Genomic DNA, 20,602 nt, shown 5'->3' with positions numbered 1-20,602 from the left:
CTGTAGACTGGAAGTTCTGCAAACATCTGTGGCAGGATTCAGAGGCAAAAAAGTTGATGGCGGTGGCGACTTCGACAACCACTGGTAAAGCATGGCCACCAGGTCCAGCTGGCAGCAGATCTTATTCCAGCAGACTGCAAATATCTGCCACAACCTGACGAAATACCCCGAGCCCCTGGTGTTCAGACATGTCAAGGAAGCTTATCCTCTGCCTGTACACAGTGTGCTGCTGCTGTTGCTGGTCACCTTGGTCTTCATCTGAGATTCAAGCTAAGTCAGCATATGCAGCACCCATTCTGATCGGATAGATCAGATCTCCAAAAAGTGAAAAAATCTCCAAAGCGTGTAAAGTAGTAACCTCTCAGCACAAGTACTGAGAGCAAACCCTTTCTTACAAGCAGTAAGAAAACAGCTAGGAGTACGGAGTATTTATCGGCATATTTCCCCGAGATTGCTTCAACCCCCTCAATTCCCACTGTGTAATTGTCTTCCAGGAAGCCCGGAAATCCGTGGACCCAAAATTAAAGTGAAAAATCGATGTCAATATCTTTCTAATTGAGCGATTAACATTATGTTAATTGCCAATCTACTGCTCCCAAGCAGCCTACTGCATTGTAGTGAAATCCGAACTCGGTGGGTTGGAGCCAGCTTTCCGACGCACTGGTAATTTTGCCGATTTGAACCCCCCACCTGCTCCTGTACATTAAAATCCAGCTCAAAAATGTTTTCCTTTGTTCAGAAGTGCGAAAAAACTGATTATTTTCCTATATTTCCACAACCTGATGTGTTAGCTTGTTGGCCTTCAAAATGGAGCTCAATGCAAGGTTAGGCAAACTGGAGTACCAATGGCCTTTCCTTTCTACACTTTTTCTAAAAATAATGGACATTTACAAAAAAAAAGAGTTGGAAGTGGCCAATAAATTTATACAATTGGGAAGGTGTATTTTCTGTTAACTGGGCAGGTAAGAAAAAGAAAAACGATAGGACACAAACTGCAGCATTTTATGGTAGGGTATGGAAACTAGAGAAAAGACTCATCATTGATACAAAGCTAGAAATGAAGAGAACGCAAAGAGGCTGCAAAGGGATATAGACCGGTTTAAGTGATTGGGCAAGGTGGCGGCAGATGGAGTATAATGTGGGGAAGGGTGAAATTATCCATTTTGGTGGGAAGAATGGTAAAGCAGAATTTTTTTTTTTTTAAAAAGGAGACCTTGTTGATATTCAGAGGGATTTGGGTCCTTGTACATAAATTACATAAAATTAACACGAAGGTACAGCAAGCAATTAGGAAGGCAAATGATATACAGGTGCAGCGTCGAGAATCCAGAGTTCCAAAATATTCCAGAATCTGGACCAATTGGTGGCAGGCTATTCCGGAATCCGTAAAATGTTCTGGAATCCGGACCCGGCGATCTCAGGGCCCCGCCGCCGCCCTTACCTCGGGGCCTCCTCACCGGCCTACCTGAACACCACCTCGGCGGTGCCCACCCGCCCGAACACCACCTCGACGGTGACATTCCGAAATCCATAAATACCCAAACCTGGGCTTGGGTGTTTCTGGATTCGTGACGTCAAAAACAAATCGAAAATCCGAAAAAGCCCGGAATCTGGAGCGGCCTTGATCCCAAGGGTTCCAGATTTTAGGCATTGCACGTGTATTAGCTTTTATTGCAAGAGGGTATGGAGAATGGAAGTGTTTCTGCAGTTAGATAGGACTTTGGTAAGACAAGAGTTCTGTGTAAGTCGCCTTACTTAAGAATATACTTGCCTTAGAGGGGACACATCGAAGATTCACTAGATTGATTCCTAGGATAGAGGGCTGTCCTATGAGGAGAGATGGAGTAGAATGGACCTACATTCTCTGGAGTTTAGAATGATAGGTGATCTCATTGAAATGTATAAAATTCTTAGAGGGCTTGAAAGGCTAGATGCTGAGAGGCTGTTTTCCCATGGCTGGAGAGTTTAAAACTAGGGTTCGCAGTCTCAGGATAAGGGGTCGGACTGAGATGAGGAGAAATTTCTTCACTCAGAGGGTGGTGAATCTTTGTAAGTCTCCAGTCCAGAGGGCTGTGGATTCTCAGTTGATGAGTATATTCAAGACTGAGATCAATAGATTTTTGTACACCAAGAAATATGGCGATAAGGGGGGAAAAAAGTGAAGCTGATGTAGAAATTCAACCATGATCTTACTGAATGACAGAGCAGGCTTGAGGGATCTACTTCTGCTCCTATTACTTATATCTTTCAAAAAGGAATTGGTTAAATACTTAAATAAATTTGTTGGACTTTGGGGTAAGAGCATGGGAATTGGATAGCTCTACGAAAGAGCCAGCACAGGCACGATAGGTTAAATGTCCTCCTTCTGCACTGAATTAGTCTATGATTCTATGTCCCATGATAAAAACAGTGTACAAGATTAACATCCAACAGGTCACAGAAAAGGAGGATGGATGCTTTTACAACACGCATGTTGGGCATCAGCTCGAAGGTCAGAATGACCCAACATGGAAGTAATGAGAATGCGTGTTTTCCACTTGGATAACAGTGGGAAATGGGACTGAGCAAAGGCCTAAATCCTCCCATACTATTGAGTAATTGCCCGTTTAGAAATGGTGAAAGAATCCTGAAAATTCAGTTATTAAGGATAAAGGAAAAATGGAGATTCCAGAAAGGTATTCCAGCCCTCAAAAGAAATGCAACTAGGTCCCACTACATCACAATTTGTGCTGTTCTCTTTTCTCTTCCACATTATTCCTTTATTCCTCCAAGGGAACCCTTCAAGTTGTCAAGTTCATTGATCATAATTACCCACTGGATGCCAGAAGAATCCCAGCCTTAAAGAACAGCCAGAGCCCTTGGCCCAAATATTGATGAGCTGCAAGGCCCGCACATTTTTCAGCGGTCCCCGGGCGGCACCTACCTTTTTGGCGCCCGCTGCCTCTGGATCCCACCGGGATCCATTTTCGGCTCGGTATCGTAGGCGTCAGCGGGACCGTGTGCATGCGTCACAAGGGGGTAAAAGGCTGCAACGTTTTTTTCTGCAGAAGAAACAAACTTCCATGGCAGCAAGCTTCAGTGTGACGGGAGGGGGCCCAGCAGAGGTCATTCAGTTGAGCAGCTTGGATGAGCGTGCCTTGGCATTGGTGGGTGACCGCCGCCGTGCAGCCACAAAGGGTGATGCAGATCCCGTGCTGGAGCATGGCAAGGGTATAATAATCTCCGGTGCAAGTAATGCTCATGGCATGAAAGGTCATGCAATGTCAAGCCAAATGCGTTTGTTGCCCATTATTGGTGTGCCCATGTAGAGATTAAACTCCTTGATGGCACATTGTGAGATGAGACGGCTCACATGTCAGCTTGACCTACCACCCCCCTCAAACTGAAATGTTGTCCTCTACTTGCAGATGGTGAGTCGGACAGCACTAATCAATGCATGCCATCCACCTCTGGCACTCAAGGTGGAGTGTGACCCCAGCGTCTCCCACCCAAACGTTATCCCCATCCCAAGACATGGGCTCGTTCCCCTAGCCCCCCACAAGAGCACCCATTTCCACCGCACCCATCTCTGCCACCCAGCGTCACGAAGAAGAGGAAAGAGAGGAGGGAGAAGGGCCCGAATTGAGGCCGAAGAGCTGGCAGAGGATAATACCAGCCTCCTGCCATGTCTGTCACCTATCCGGAGAACCTTGGCATCGGGCTCAGAATTCATGGGCTTTGAACCGGATGCAACACCTCTAAGCACTACCAGGTGCAGAGTCCGTGGAGCTGACCCAACCAAGGTGCGTCAGCCCACACCGACACAACAAGCTGCTGAGGTTGCAGGACGGCTCTCAGCAATTAATGAGACGGTCCAGCTATCGAGAACGAGCGTCGACCTAGGTCGCCAGCTGCTGCAGTTCAGGGCTGGGATAGGTGCCAGCATCAAATCCCTCGCTCAGCATCATTCTGACTGAATGGACCGGCTCATTAGTGCGGTGGAGCGCAACACCCAGTCTGCTGAGGCAATGGCTTCTGGGCATGTCGTGCAAGCCCCCGACCTCACAACCTCAAGGCACACAGATCCAGAGGAGCAGGAGATGCCAGTGCCTTCAGTGATGCCCCCTACCTTCGCTCCAAGACGTACACGTCTGCAGAAATCCGGCTGTCCTCCTGCACAACCAGAGGCGGGGAAGGGGAGTGGAGCGGGACACCATCTTGAAGGCGGGGCAAAGAGGATGACGATGCGCCTCACATCGGGGGGTGGGTGGGAGAAAAAGAGATGTGTTGGTAGCGGGTAGAGGGGTGGGAGTTGGTGGTGGAGAGGTTCGTAAATTCTGTAAGCTTGTGTCACTTTTGTAATTATGCACTTTTAAATACAGTCACAATGTTTACCCTCTCGGTCAATGTCTCATTTCCACGTGATATGTGATGCCTTGATAGAAACACACAGCTGTCCCTCAGGTGTTCTGCTGCATCAGGAATATATTGCACTCCACATATGATTCCACTGTATAATGGGTCCTGTCATCAGAACATCGCGGCACAAGTAAGGGCGACCAATGCAGAAAGGCTGCCATTTAAACAGAGTCACTTGAACTACTTGCAGAGTACACATTAATGCTTGCAGGTCAAGCCATCTTTTAAGACACCAAACATGGCGGAGTGCCATCCCCGAGATGACATGTTCATCAGCTATATTGCAGTCTATTATACGTATTTTCCCCTCTTCCACACCTCATGCAACTGATACTGAGAACATCATGACAACTATGTGTCATCGCATGACATCTTATCACTTTCGCATAATAACTGGCATAAGCTCATACTATCTGCGCAGTCAAATCAGTCACTAAATAGGTTCCACAAGAAATGGTCTCCAAACTCTTGCAGGGCATCGCCATTAAGACTTTACCATCTTCCACAACTCATTACCGCTTCCTCTACCATACCTTTCCTTCAACGGAGTAACATATCTGAACTCTCTCTGGGCGGGTCAAGGGTCCATCACCTCAATATTTATGTGCCACTGATAATGCTGCAGGGTGTGAACGATATCTGGGAAGTGCAGCGCTGTAGCACTCCGAGCGAATCTCCCTGCCGCCCGACTCACAGCCAGCTCAGACCAGCTTTTCCACAGCGGTCCTTCTGGCAGGCGGCAGGGCGATCTTAGACAGTTATCAAAGAGGAAAAAGCTGGATTTCCAGTCTCCCGCACGGGTGGGCGGTAGGCGGTCGCGCCGGGGGAACCACCAGGACCAATCTTGCGGCGGGCGGAACCGGAGGAATCGCCGGGAAAAAAAAACTGCACTTCCGGCGGAACCTCGGCGGCTGTGGGCGGGACTTCCACCAATATCGGGGCCACTGTGTTGAAGCTGTTGCTCTGAAGCATTAATTCTGGAGTGAACATAAGAGTTAGAGGATGGGACTGAGGCTTGTGAGAGCCATAAAAGTGACAAGTTTGCTAATTGCCCTGCCCACCCAATCCCATCAGAATGGAAATCAAGAATGGAGCAAAAGGACCCAAAAAGCATGTCTAAGCATGACCACAATTTGAAGTCAATTTTCTGCATTAAAAAAACTAAATTCGAATGACCCAAAATTGAAATTAAGCAACATAAACACAGCAAAGTGGAAATTTAGTGCTTAAAATATTTGAAATATAATTTGAATCACGAGTTGGCTGTAATAGGTTAAAAAATGATTCAGTCACCCATGCTCAAACTTCTTTTGGAAAAACATACACCACTTAGTTTAGGAAAAAAATTGCAAAAAGAATTGCCTTACCGGTAGATCTGTGAAAGCAATACCTGTGGCAAAAAGAAAATATCAAATGTAAGCAACTTTAGACCTTTTGTGTCTCACTACTTTTCCATATGTGTGAAAGCCTCACTGCTCAATGACTACTGCAGGCCGCTCTCACGGGTAAATGGAAACTAGTAAACTAGCATCAGTGCCGCAGAATTCTTAGAATTTTTACTCAATCTTACTATGCAACTCCTGGTGTTGATTTAATTGGATTAGCAATTTGCATGAGCTGCCATTTTCAACTGTGAGCTCTGGTGTCACCTCAGATCACTCAAAATTTGAAAAAAAAAACAATGAGAATACACATATCCATCCAGCAGCGTTAACAATGGTCTGTTAGAACACCTTAAAAAGGTAGAATAGTTCTAAACCAATACTGAAGCAGATTTTTTTATTCAATTAAATTGTGTACTTTATACCTTACAATTTATATTATTCTTTAAAATTCTCCCAAATTTCTCCCCAGTTCCTCCTGTAAACATTGGCCCTGAAATTGCAGCATCTTAGATGGCCTACTCCCAGAGTACGCCCTCGTATTCCCTTTGAAAAGCCCCGGAGGTTCCGGATTTCGGCATGCACGAAATCCAGAACTTGCGATCTGTCATGGTACGCTTTGACAGATCATCCAAATCGACTGAAAAATGAGTATTGCTGGCGCATAGATGGGCTATTTGCCCAACAACTGTCCAGCAATAGCCCACGCAATTCTTACACTGGTAAAAGCAGGCGCAGGGCCTGCTTTCATCACCGCCAGGGTATATATAAGGCTTAAATAAAACACTTAAAAATCCAAAATAATGCACATAATGCAAATTAGTTTATGCAAATATTGGTTCAGATCAAGACGTTTAAAATGATTAAAATATGACATTTTTAAACTGAGGTTAGTGCAATGAGGGGACTTGTGAATAAAATTGTAATTCAATACATTTATAATTATTAGAATTCTGTACATTACATAATTATTTGGGGATTCCATTGCATATCATTACGGGATTCCCTTTGTAAATGATTGCAATGGAATCCTCCCGTCATTGGAGGCATTATGAATTAGGAGGAGGAGTAGGCCATACAGCCCTTCGAGCCTGCTTCGCAATTCAATAAGATCATGGCTGATCTTTGACCTCAACTCCACTTACCTGCCCAATCCCCATATCCCTTGCTTCTCCTAGAGTCCAAAAATCTAACATCAGCCTTGAATATACTCAACGACTCAATATCCACAGCCCTTTGGGGTAGAGAACTCCAAAGGTTCACAACCCTCAGAGTGCATAAATATCTCCACATCTCAGTCTTAAATGACCGACCCTTTATCTGAGACTATGCCCCCTAGTTCTAGACTCTCCAGCCAGGGGAACAACCAATCATCTATCCTCAGAATCTTATATGTTTCAATGAGATCACCTCTTATTCTTCTAAACTCCAGAGAGTATAGGCCCAATCTACTCAACCTCTCCTCATAGGACAACCCTCTCATCCCAGAGATCAATCTACTCAGTCTTTGTTGCATTGCCTCCAAGGCAAGTATGTCCTTCCTCAGATAAGGAGAACAAAACTGTGCACAGTACTCCAGGTTTGGTCTCACCAAAGCCCTGTACAATTGTAGTAAGACTTCCTTACTTTTGTACTCCAACCTCCCTTGCAATAAAGGCCAACATGTCATTTGCCTTCCTAACTGCTTGCTGTACCTGAATGCTAACTTTGTGTTTCTTGTACAAGGACATCCAGATCTCTGATCAGCAATTAAAAGTTTATCATTTGAAAAATATTCTGTTGTTCTATTCTTCCTACCAAAGTGAATAACCTCACATTTCTCCACATTATACTCCATCTACCACCTTATTGCCAATCACTTAACTTGTCCATATCCCTTTGCAGATTCTGTGATTGCAGTGTCCTCCTCACACCTTACTTTCCCACATAGCTTTGTATCTTCAGCAAACTTAGGTGAAAGGACCGAGTGTAATGTATCCAAGTCATTGATAGAAATTGTAAATAGCCGAGGCTCAAGCACTGATCCTTGCGGCACCCCACTAGTTACAGCCTACCAACCTAAAAATTACCAGTTTATCCCTAACCTTCTGTCAGTTAACCAATCCTCTATCCATGCTAATATATTACCCCCAACCCCATGAGCAACTTTTTATGTGGCACCTTATCAAAAGTTTTTGGGAAATTCAAATATACAATATCCACGGTTCTTCTTTATCTACATCCTCAAAAAACTAACACATTTGTCAAACAGTATTTCTCTTTCATAAAACTATGTAGACACTGCCTAATCATATTATGACTTTAGTGCTCTGTTACCACCTCCTTTATAATGGATTCCAGCATTTTCCTGACAACTAATGTCAGGCTAATCAGATTGTAGTTCCCTTTTTTCTCTCTCCCTCCTTTCTTGAATAGTGGGGTGACATTTGCTACCTTCCAATCCGCTGGGACCATTCTAGAATTAGAGAATTTTGGAAGATCACAACCAATGCGTCCACTATCTCTGCAGCCACCTCTTTTAGAACCCTAGGATGTAGGCCATCACGTCCAGGGGATTTGTCAGCATTTAATCCCATTAGTTTCTCAAGTACTTTTTCTCTACTGATATTAATTACTTTAAGTTCCTCAGTCTCATTAGCTCCTTGGTTCCCCACTGTTTTTGGTATGCTTCTTGTGTCTTCTACTGTAAATACAGATACAAAGTATTTGTTTAATGTCTCTGCCATTTCCTTACTCCCTATTGTCATTTCACCTGTCTCGGCCTCTAAGGGACCAACACTTACTTTTGCTACTCTCTTCCTTTTTACATACTCGTAGATGCTCTTGCAATCTGTTTTTATATTTCTTGCTAGTTTACTCTCATTCTATTATCTCCCTTTTTTATCAATTTCTGGTTTCTAAAGATCTCCCAATCCTCAGACTTACTTAGATTCTTAACATTATAAAACTCTTCTTTTAATTTAATAGTATCCTTAAGTTCTTTAGTTAGCCACGGATGAATCACTTTCCCGTGGAGTTTTTATTTCTCAATGGAATATATATTAGTTGAGAATTTTGCAATATTTCTTTGAATGTTTGCCATTGCTTATCTACCGTCATTCCTATTAATCTAATTTCACCAATCTATCTTAACTAACTCACACCTCCTACTCACATAATTGGCTTTATTTAAGTTTAAGACTCTCATTTAGGACTGAAGTATGTCACTCAAACTCTGAAATGTATTATGAACACTCTTCCCCAGAGGATCCTTTACTATGCGATTACTAATTAACCCTGTCTCATTACACAATAAAAGATCTAAAATAGCCTGTTCTCTGGTTGGTTCCATGATGTATTGTTCTAGGAAACTGTCTCAAATGCATTCCAGATTAACTTTGCCCAGTCTATATGACGATTAAAGACCCCCATGATTATTGTATTACCTTTGTTACAAGCTCCTATTATTTCTTGTTTAAAACTCTGTCCAACCACATGAGGACCTATATAATACTGCTACCAGTGTTTCCTGCCCCTTGTTATTGCTCATCTCCACCCATACTGATTCTACTTCCTGATCTTATGAGCCAAGATCCTCTCAGCCAAGACCGCCTGCATCCCTGGGATCCATGGGCCTTTACGCTGCCGTCCGCCTGGAAGCCCAAGACCGCAACTCTTCAAAGCGTGGACACCTGGAGGTAAATTCGGAAATGTTCGTGGGCCGGAGGCGAGATACGCCACCGACTGAAATTTCTCAACTTCTTGCTGGGCTATGGTCCAATGACTGACCTCATGTACCTTATGCAAAGTGGCTATTTTTCACTTAATGCGTCTACACAGTAATGGTCAACAGACTGTTTGATCATAGTGAGGTATGAAAGCCAAGCCCAAACCAAACCTCATAGGCACTTCCAGCGGGACCACTGAATAGCAATCTGGAGCGAGAACTGTCCATTTAAAAAAAAAGAAACCAGCACAGAGGCAAATTGCAACCTTCACCCCACCACCACTACAAAGTCACCTCATCACCTAACTCAGCACTAATCGAGGACCTTCTTGGTCTAAAAGGCTCAGCTGATCACTGAGCCATCAGGAAGGTCAAGCTTTGGATTTCTATTAATAATAGGTGAATGTTTGAGTAACGCTTGCACTTTGCTGACGTTCATCTGATGGGAAATGCATGCGTCTCTCTCCAATCACCTGCGCACCGTAATATAAACACCATCACTCTTGCGGAATTGATGCCTGGGCAAATCCATGAAAATGTAACTCTACAAACATGTCAGATTAAGAGTGTTAGTGTCAGGAACATAAATGCAGGAAGCCTGCCCTTACATTTCCAGTGATATCTCTTCCACTACATTAAACCATAATTGTCGTGAGCAGAAACGTGTCCAATTTCAGACATACTTTAAAAGACATATTAATAACTTGGATGAAGAGACCAAGTGTAATGTTGCCAAGTTTGCTGATGATACAAAGATGGGTGGGAAAGCAATTTGTGAGGAGGATACAAAAAAATCTGCAAAGGGATATAGACAAAGTGAGTGGGCAAAAATTTGGCACATGGAGTATAATGCGGGAAAATGTGAGGTTATCCACTTTGGCCGAAAAAAATAGAAAAGCAAATTATATTTTAAATGGAGAAAAATTGCAAAGTGCTGCAGTACAGAGGAACCTAGGGGTCCTTGTGCATGAAACACAAAAAGTTAGTATGCAGGTATAGCAAGTCATCAGGAAGGCAAATGGAATGTTGGTCTTTATTGCAAGGGGAATAGAGTATAAAAGCAGAGAAGTCCTGCTGCAACTGTACAGGGTACTGGTGAAGCTACACCTGGAGTACTGCGTGCAGTTTTGGTCTCCGTATTTAAGGAAGGATATACTTGCATTGGAGACTGTTCACTAGGTTAATTCTGGAGATGAGGGGGTTGACTTATGAAGATAGATTGAATAGGTTGGGCCTATATTTATTGCAGTTCAGAAGAATGAGAGGTGATCTTATCAAAACATAAGATATTGAGGGGGCTCGACAAGGTGGATGCAGAGAGGATGTTTCCACTCATAGGGGAAACTAAAACTAGGGGACATAGAGCCCAAAATTGAAGCACTCACTGCCCACTGCCCCCGACATTCCTCCTCAGGTCCTGCCCAGAGCCAGTTTCAATATGGTCTGGAGCGCATGGCAGGGGAGAGCCTCCGGGAACCACCCGCTGACGTCAGCGGACGGCCGAGTGGCGTAAGTGGGCTCCCGCTCGCCAAGATGCCAGATTGGTGTGGGAGGGAGTCGGTGCCAGAATGGGGGTAGACCGCTGCGAGGAGGCTGGTCTGTCCCCGACAGTAGATATGAAGAGCTGAAAAAAAAGAGTAAACATTTTTAAATTTTTTTCTTTACAGGGATTTACCTGTATGGAATCCTCTGAAGGTATTCTGATGTTTAAAAAAATTTTTTTTTGATGCTTTTACTTTGCAGGTCTTCAACCCTCCGTGAGCCCGACTCCATCCTCGGCGGCACGTGCCTTTGCCACCCAGATTGGCGGTGTAAGTCCCTCATTTGCCACCCACTGTCATTTGAAGGACCTTTTTGATGAAAACCCTGCCGAAAGTACCATCAGGTACCTCAGCGGTCGTTTGGGCAGCACTTGGGCGGGCGGGGGCCTTCACCAAATTCGGGCGCACAGTTTCAGAATAAGGGGCCGCTCACTTAAAACGGAGATGGAGGAGGAATTTCTTCTCTCAGAGGGTTGTAAATCTATGGAGGGTCATTGAATATATTTAAGGTGGAGATAGACAGATTTTTGAGCGATAAGGGAATAAAGGGTTATGGGTAGCGGGCAAGAAAGTGGAGCTGAGTCCATGATCAGATCAGCCATTATCTTATTAAATAGCAGAGCAGGCTCGTGGGGCCAGGTGGCCTACTCCTGCTCTTATTTCTTATGTTTTTATATTATAAATATAAGGGAACAAGTTAAAAGTGTACAACCCAGTTTCAGTTCAGATGAAGTTTAAGCCATTTGAAATTCATACTTTCTTTTTAGGTCACCTCATTCAAAATTAGGATGTAGCTAATTTAAAAGAAAACATCGCAGAGTGTTGTGGAGTTCTACAGTTTAAATTGTGATGGCACCAGTACTGCAGGTTACTGCCTTTAGTTAGTTATCGGACACGGTTGTTCAAACAGATCAATCAAATTGATGATACTTAGAAACAGAAAAGTCAGACTTCCCACCAGAAAGGAAATGGTCAGAAACCCATAATCCTCACCTTCATTTGCAGGACTCTCATTGTGACAACTTGACAGGAATTATTTAGTGCCTGAATTAGAATTTATCTGGCTTGTGGAAAAAGATTCAACCTATAGGCATTTCTAAATGAACCTCTTGATAAGCTAAAACCATTTTCTTGTTATTTTTACGATAATATACTCAAAAGACCAGAATTAATCTACAGCAAGATCAAATTCTAAAAGTAGGAAGGAAAGAAGTCCAACAATGAAAATCCCACTGAAAACTCAGCCTCCAAAACTTCAGACACTTACTTGCCAGCCAAGGCCCAAGTGATTTTGTCCTGGTCCCTAGTACCCCAGGAATGGAGAGCCACAAGTACCCTATTGTTACTGCAACACAGCCTGGAGCAAGGTCACTGGCTCCCTAAAGATTCCACCAGAACTATCAACTTTTTCTCCAATCTGGTACAATGGAGACATCTTCAGTGGACTCACCTTAGGTGGATACAAGCACAAGAGGGATCACCAGATTATGCCAGCTTCTGTATGCATCAATGTACACTTCTCACAAACACCATGCAATTAAAATGCAGCGGCTTCATAACATGTATGTGTGTGAGCACATGCGCGCACGCGCACACACACACACACACACACACACAATTCCATTCTTTAACATATAGGGCTAGATTTTCAGCTTTCGTTTTTTTTTTGTTGAAAACTGTAGCAAGTCGTGAAACTTATTTTGCTGCACTACGGTTTTTAGGCCAAACTTTTGGGTTTTACGTTGGTAAAGGGGCGTTGCATGAGAATTCGCGGTGCAAAAATGTAAGTTTCGCCAAATTTATTCAGTGGCCAGGAGCACTGCGAGAGAGGCCTTGGTGGGGGGGGGGGGGGGCGGGGATTCCAAAAAATTATCAAATTTACAAGACACTTATCAAATCGCTGAAAAAAAAAATGTAATAAAAACTGTAACTTGCCAATTTTGCAGGTTTTCATACTTACTGCTGTTGGCAGTGCTGCACCGACAGGTTTGACCCGTCGGTATTCTAGGCGTGTCGTACGGGTCGGGAGAGCGCCGAAAATCCGACAGTAACGCAATCCGCGGCGTTGCACATTGGCGCACCTCTCCTCAGCGGTACATCCCATCACCATCGTAAACAAGCCAAGGATCCCATCCGGGTTTCGCGATCGGGTTTTTGCTGCGGAGGGTCAAATCGCGGCGAAAACCCAGTCACAAACTTCTCAAAAATTTGGCCCATAATGTACTTCCTTGAGTGCTCGATTAAAAGTAAATGGAAAAAAGAGAGCGAATCCCCGTGAACTGCTCTATGTTCCAGGTAATGGATTTGGCCAGCTACTACGATGGCCACACAGCTACAAAGAGGAAACTTTACTAATTTCACAGGATTGCCCATCAAATCTTATGCTTTCCTGCAACTACATTTGGCTAATCTATAGAAGATAGAAACAATATGTACTAGCACAGAGCAAAAATGTTCAAATCAATTCCCTTTCAGTTCAAGATATCCAGAAATCAGAGTCAGGAGTGAGGTGATCCCACATCACCAGTGGACTAAAGAAAGAAAGAAATTACACTATTTAAAATGTGTGACAAAGGCACAGGCCTCCCTTTGAACTTTCTCTATGCCTGCCTCAACTCTGCAATAATGTGCTCTGCAGATTTCAGCAATGGGCCACTGAGTTACAGTGTCTAACAAAGTTAAATTAAAAGGGTAGAATTTGTAGTCGGAGGCGCACTCCAATCCGAACCCACCTCCAGGCGCCCAGGCTGCGGAGAGTTCTAGTCTCAGGCCTCCAGGCGGATGTCAGCGTAAAGGCCCACTGATCCCAGGGACGCAAGCAGTTCGGAAGCGTCCGTGGGATCACGTGGGCCCGGTCCTCCCATCACAAAGGAGGATTCCATTGCAGTCATTTACAATGGGAATCCCTAATGCTATGTAATGGAATCCCCAAATAATTCTTTAGTTTACACAATTCTAATAAATATAAATGTACTGAATTTCCATTTTATTCATAAGTCCCTTCATTGCACCAGCCTCAATAAAAAATTTATTTTTGATAAATAATTTTAAACATCCTAATCCTAAGTTAAAGTGCTTGTGTATCATTTTTGATTTTTAAATGTTTAATTTAAGGCTTATATACCCTCATGTTGATGAAAGCAGGCTCTACATCTGCTTTTACCAGCCGTAAGAGTTATGTAGGCAATTGCTGGGCTGTTGTTGGGCAAATAGCCCAACTCTGCCATCAATACTCATTTTCCATGCGGTTCGGATGATCTATCAAGGCGTACTATGACAGATTGCTAGTTCCGGATTTTGCGCATGTGTAGGCGCATGCAGAAACCCGAAGTTGCAGGGCCTTCAAAATGGATTAAGACAGTGTACTGAGAGAGCACAGTCAGGGAGTCTGCAAATTGTGGCCCTAAGTTTTTAGTACTGGGATTTTTACAGGTACTTTAAGGATCGAATTCTGAGATAATGTTCATTATTCTGTGACCACCGTAAATCAATCACACTGAGTAAGTTTAATATCAGTACTGCATGAATCCTGACCATTTCAATTCCTTTTAGCTTCAAAAAAGGTAGAGAAAGTAGCCTTGCTTGGAAATGGCAGTAGATTTGGTCCAATTCTACAACCCAACAGCCCAGCAGACTGGTCCAGCTGGTTAGGTCAAATGTCATGGGTTTAAAACCCTAGCATGGGAGGAAGATCCTATAATCCATTACACCATTCCCATACATATCATAAGAGGGTCACCATACGTCCCCAAATTCTCATTGCAAGGGACTACAATACCTTTAAGTTCTACACAAGATATACCATGAATGGATAAAATCTGCCCAAACCTTGCATGACATTACAATAACTGTGGGGAAGGGGGGGGAAATCTACAAATTGTAGAGTACCTATCCCTCATAAAACCCATTTGGTTTAAATGAACAAGTTGAGAAAGGGCTCACTCTAGGTGGGTTAAGCATATTTTAGCAAGTGGTAAAAAAAAAAGATTAAAAAAGTGATGCTTTTCAACTCACTTAGCTCACCGACTCCAAAATGAGGCTTCAAGAATAAATGCTCACCAGATCAAAGAAACATTTTGATTTGGTCTCACCAAAGCCAAGCATTCAAAGGCTACGTTGTTTTTTTGGGGGAGGGGGAAATAAAATAAAGATTACAAAAAGCTGTCCCATCACACATGCTTTATTTTATCAATAGGTAAGGAATGGTACTGGCAGCTCTCATTGCTTACTTGCACAAGACTACGAGTGAGACTTATTCATTTTATCTGGATCTGTAACAACCCATAAACTTCTTCCTTTATGGAAGTCCAAGTAAAACAACGGTATAGACCTACGCTCTTCCATTGCACTAATACAGCTCCACAAAATGAGTTTTTATTTCAGTTTTAAACATTGCTTCACACCATGTCCAAAACACTTGTTCAATGTATAGACAGAAACGCTTATCTCCAAGAATCAGAATTATAGTTCCTGAACTCGGATAAATTCTTGAACTGTGCTTAAAACGTAAAGATGGAAAAAACACAATTCATTTCCATTCCAATAATTTTATCATGTTAATCATTTTACATTGATCAGCTTCATCCATGTAAATTCATACCTAAACTGTGACCATTCTTTGTGTAGAAACACGTATTATTGATCAGATTTACACAGCATCCAATTACATCCCCAGTTGTAAAGGTTGGTCCATAGGGCTGTCCAGTCCCAGAGGAACAGAATGAATGGCCATCATCCCCATGGTAACCATATGAATGCTTATCCCAGCCTAAAACAGAAAGTTGCACATAAACATTAAACATTTCTTTATTTAGAAATAATACTGAACATGAAAATGCAGTACATACTCCAAAGTATGGCAGTTTCACAACAGATTTCAAATGACTGAGTTAATGAATAATAAGGCCTACATAACTAATTATGCCAATTTCTATGAAAGACGGTTGTTCCTATCAATTCTCACAGAAGACAACTATCATTCCCTTGAGCTCCACCACCGCCACCCCAAGTTTGTAATTCTGAGCTCAAGACATTAGACATTCTGATGAAGAGGGAGATGGATAGGCAAAGAGGTTCTGAGCTCAAGACATAAAAAGACAAACAATATTAAGCTTTTCTTACTGCTGGAAAATAGGAGACAAGACCAAGTGTAGTTTTCAACTGGCTGGAGGGTGTAATTACAATATGATAGTTACAAAAGTTTCCATTATAGATGTGGGATATAAGATTTTATAAATGGAAAAAGTTGAAGGAACGGTGTACAGATACATGACTGGGGTGGTAATCAGAGCAAACATACCTGACTGCAGTCTCCATGTTTACAATAACTTGCATTTATATTAGCGCCTTCAGCATAAAAATTGTCCCAAGACACTTCACAGAAGCGTAATCAGATAATATTCAAACTGGAACCAAAGGAGGAGATAGAAGAAGGGGTAAGGGCCAAAGAGACGGATTTTAACAAAGGTCTTAAAGGAGAAGAGAGGTTCTCATCAAGAAAAAAGATAAAGATCCTGTGTAACATTCTCCTGCATCTCTACTAACAGATGGAAAATAAAACCGTTTTTACTGCAGATTTGTAAGGTTTTCAAAGTGCTGGAAACACATTAGGTTCATCAGCATCTTGAAAAACAATTAGCACTTGGAAGCAGGCAATGTCTTCTGTTACTCTGTTGCAGATTGCTTAGATGCATTTTTATGTTGCAACAGAATCAACACAATAAGACACTGTAAACAGATCAATCCATAGGTTATAATTTTTATGAACCATATAGTTTCAGTAACATGCTTGTAACAATACTTCTTGTAAAATTAAGAGCACTCAAACAGATTACGTTTTGCACTCCAAAACTACCCCAATACTCTGGATATACCATACGGAAATGGAAAAACAAAATGATCTCCGTAACTGCTTAAGATAAATAACATGCAGTCTTTGGGTCAGATATAACTACATGTTAAGCTTACTATGGTACAGTGACAACAACGAGCTGTAGGGAAAGTGGGTCATGCCACAAGTATCCTGGAAAGTACAGCCATAGCTGTTGCAATTCGCCCACTTCCAAAAGGGGAAGGACAGAAGAGTTTCTAGGGCTTTTCAATAATTTGAAAAAAGTATCTCTCATTTTGATACATTATAAATTTGGCAGATTAATCATAAGAGCATAATGACACACTACTTGTAATGCCATGTTGAGACATACTGATCTGCAACAACAAAACTAGTTTGAAACAGCTTCTCCTGATAATCAAAAGGAGAAAGAGATGAAGGCTTCCTTAAGCAGCCTAGGGTGAGCTCCTCCTGGCCCACAGCAAGTGCTAAAATAGCCACCTTCCTTAGGGAACTAGCAGCTCCCACCTTGGATCAGTTGCAGGGAATTCCACAGGACAGGCCTTCCGTTCACGCGCTACTAAATTTAAGTTGCAGTGTCGATGATGACAACAGACTGCGATGTGCGTATGTTAATTAGACCCCTGCCTGCCTTTTGTGGGAACCTCATCCATGGCCTGATTCCTGCAGTTTGAGCTTGGTTGGAGCAGCGCTTGAGGCCAAACGATGGAAAGGTCAGAAGAAGAGAAAGAGGAGTTGAAGCAATAAGCCAAAAGAACATTAGGAGCAATCTTCAGGTTTCATCTCTTCTCTTCTGTCTGTTTTCAGATGCTGACGTGCTATAAATATTTCAAGTTTCCAGTGTTCCTATTTTCCTTTTAGCTTTGCAAGTGTTTATACATTCAGATCCTTTAACATACAATCTAAAATGAAGCACCTACCTGGTAATCTGTTCATGTTGACACCTTGAGCAGAAAGCCCAATGCCCATGTACCTGTAACAACATCATTCTTAAGTTTCTTCATTCAATCAAGTTTGCATTGTTGTTTTCTGCACAAACAATTTTAGACATTAAGATCATTGAATTACAACCCAAGGTGACTCCAATGCTCATAAGCTTGACTTGCCTTACACATTGCTGCTGGCAGCTGATTTTGGCAGAAGCTCTGCAAGTTGATAGGATGAGTGCATCCAGCTGTGGAGTGATACCCCATGAGACATGTCACTGGAGGCATCATTGCCATGGCAGCAAGAAAGCAGTTGATTACTATCTTTTCTAACTAGCCACTTTTACACAATTGGCAGTGCAGACCTTCCTTAGCCATTAAGAAAAACTTGCAGTCTGAAAACTAAACTTTCAACTGTGTACACATTGCAGTTTATCGATTTACACCAGTGCTCTAGAATCCACGAACAAAAGAATATTCCACATCACTAGAAGCCAAGAGAAGCACAACTGCTTCTATTAGAAATAGTTTTGCATAATGTAAATTGCGTTTGGAGGCTTCCTGCGGTCGGATGCCTTCGACTGAAATATTTTTTCAAATTTTGATGATTTAGGTGAAGGAATTGAGTGTAATATCTCCAAGTTTACAGAGGACACTAAACTGGATGGTGGTGTGAGCTGTGAGGAGGCTGTTAAGAAGCTGCAGGGTGACTTGGACAGGTTAGGTGAGTGGGCAAATGCATGGCAGATACAGTATAATGTGGATAAATGTGAGGTTATCCACTTTGGCAAAAACATGAAGGCAGATTATTATCTGAATGGCAGCAGATTAGGAAAAGGGGAGGTGCAACGAGACCTGGGTGTCATGGTTCATCAGTCATTGAAGGTTGGCATGCAGGTACAGCAGGCGGTGAAGGCAGCAAATGGCATGTTGGCCTTCATAGCTCGGGGTTTTGAGTATAGGAACAGGGAGGTCTTAATGCAGTTGTACAGGGCCTTGGTGAGGCCTCACCTGGAATATTATGCTCAGTTTTGGTCTCCTAATCTGAGGAAGGGCGTTCTTGCTATTGTTGAGGGAGTGCAGCAAAGGTTCACCAGACTGATTGCCAGGATAGTAGGACCGACATATGAGGAGAGACTGGATCGACTGGGCCTGTATTCACTGGAGTTTATAAGAATGAGAGGGGATCTCATAGAAACATAAAATTCTGACGGGACAGGTTAGATGCAGGAAGAATGTTCCCGATGTTGAGGAAGTCCAGACCAGGGGTCACAGTCTAAGGATAAGGGGTAAGCCATTTAGGACCGAGATGAGGAGAAACTTCTTCACTCAGAATTGTTAACCTGTGGAATTCTCTACCGCAGAGAGTTGTTGATGCCAGTTCGTTAGATATATTCAAGAGAAAGTTAGATATGGCCCTTACGACTAAGGGGATCAGGGGTATGGAGAGGAAGCAGGAAAGGGGAACTGAGGTGAATGATCAGCCATGAACTTATTGAATGGTGGTGCAGGCTCAAATGGCATACCCCTGCACCTATTTTCTATGTTTCTATGTGGTCGCAGAGGAACGAACACGTTGCTCCGAGGCCTAGATGCGCAGCCCAGCAGAGGCTCATGCATCTCAGGAGCATACGGGCATCCTGGGATCACGTGGGCCTGGACCAATAATGAACGCAGAGTATTCTTATTGATCGTAATGGTGAGTTCCATTTGTACAGATCTCCCATTACTATAAAAGACTTGAATTTACATAGCGCCTTTCATGACCACAGGACGTCTCAAAGCGCTTTACAGCCAATGGAGTACTTTTTTTGAAGTGTAGTCACTCTTATGTTATGTATGAAACAATCAATGAAAAAAAAACACCTCACACATTTAAAATTAATTGAAATTGAATTAAATTAAATGTTTTAGAAAAAAACATTTTTTAGAATTTTTTAAAATAGGTTTTAATAGGGTTAAAAATAAACTTACCTTACTGGACAGGGTTTTAAATATAAAGAGTTTTAAGGACATTCACTGGGCAAATAGCCCAAATCTCCATCCACGAAGGCCCTTCTCCCAGGGAGGCGCACGATCGCAAGTGCTGGGTTTAGGCACATGTGTTTACGGGGCCTCTTCAATGCCCAGTGTTTTTAAATGAGAATTGCAGGTTCCTGTCAATTTGGACTTTGCGGTTAAAGGTCTATTATTTAATGATTTTCTACACCTACCAGTATCCTGAACATTAAAAGACTCAGCAAATATCCAAATCCTTAATGTTCTGTGCTGCCCTAATGTGAGAAGTATACAAGTAAGCCAGCTCAGTTCATACATTACTTGAAACCCTAGAGCAGCAGGAAAACAACTACTTCCATTCAAGAGTAGGTTGTGATCCAATTCTTGAATACACTAAAGTTCTCTCCAGGATGCTATCTCAGTGGTTCAAATTTGCAGTGAGGTACTGTATAATTTTAGCCTAAAAAAATAGCATGATTCTGAGCACTATAGCTGCAGAAACAAAATTTAGAATGATACACTCCAGAAGGAGGCCATTTGGCCCATTGTGCCTGTGACAGCTCTTTGGTAGAACTATCCAATTAGTCCCTGTCACTTGTTCTTTCCCCATAGCCCTGTACATTTTTTTCCCCTTCAAGTACTTATCCAATTCCCTTTTCAAAGTTACTATTGCATTTGCTTCCACCATCCTTTCAGGCAAAGCATTTCAAATCACAACAACTCATAAGAACTTAAGAAAAATAGAAGCAGGAGTAGGCCATATGGCCCCTCGAGCCTATTTCGCCATTCATGGCAGGACT

The 20,602-nt window shown here is 42.7% G+C and overlaps 1 protein-coding gene across 1 annotated transcript in view; it reads right to left on the bottom strand.

Moving 5' to 3' along the window:
* Window positions 1–20,602, bottom strand: part of LOC139264081 (ran-binding protein 9-like) — a 192,622-nt gene that overhangs the window by 26,435 nt on the left and 145,585 nt on the right. Inside the window, exons 10-13 of the mRNA XM_070880174.1 lie at window positions 17,799–17,851; window positions 15,628–15,795; window positions 5,766–5,788; window positions 4,375–4,503 (exon numbers count right to left, since the gene is read on the bottom strand). Of these exons, the coding sequence (XP_070736275.1) occupies window positions 4,375–4,503; window positions 5,766–5,788; window positions 15,628–15,795; window positions 17,799–17,851 (373 nt within the window). The remainder of the gene's footprint in view (window positions 1–4,374; window positions 4,504–5,765; window positions 5,789–15,627; window positions 15,796–17,798; window positions 17,852–20,602) is intronic.

The sequence above is a fragment of the Pristiophorus japonicus genome, chromosome 5 (genome assembly GCF_044704955.1).
Source record: "Pristiophorus japonicus isolate sPriJap1 chromosome 5, sPriJap1.hap1, whole genome shotgun sequence".
NCBI classification, from domain to species: Eukaryota; Metazoa; Chordata; class Chondrichthyes; family Pristiophoridae; genus Pristiophorus; species Pristiophorus japonicus.
This window is presented reverse-complemented; position numbering and strand designations above follow the sequence as displayed.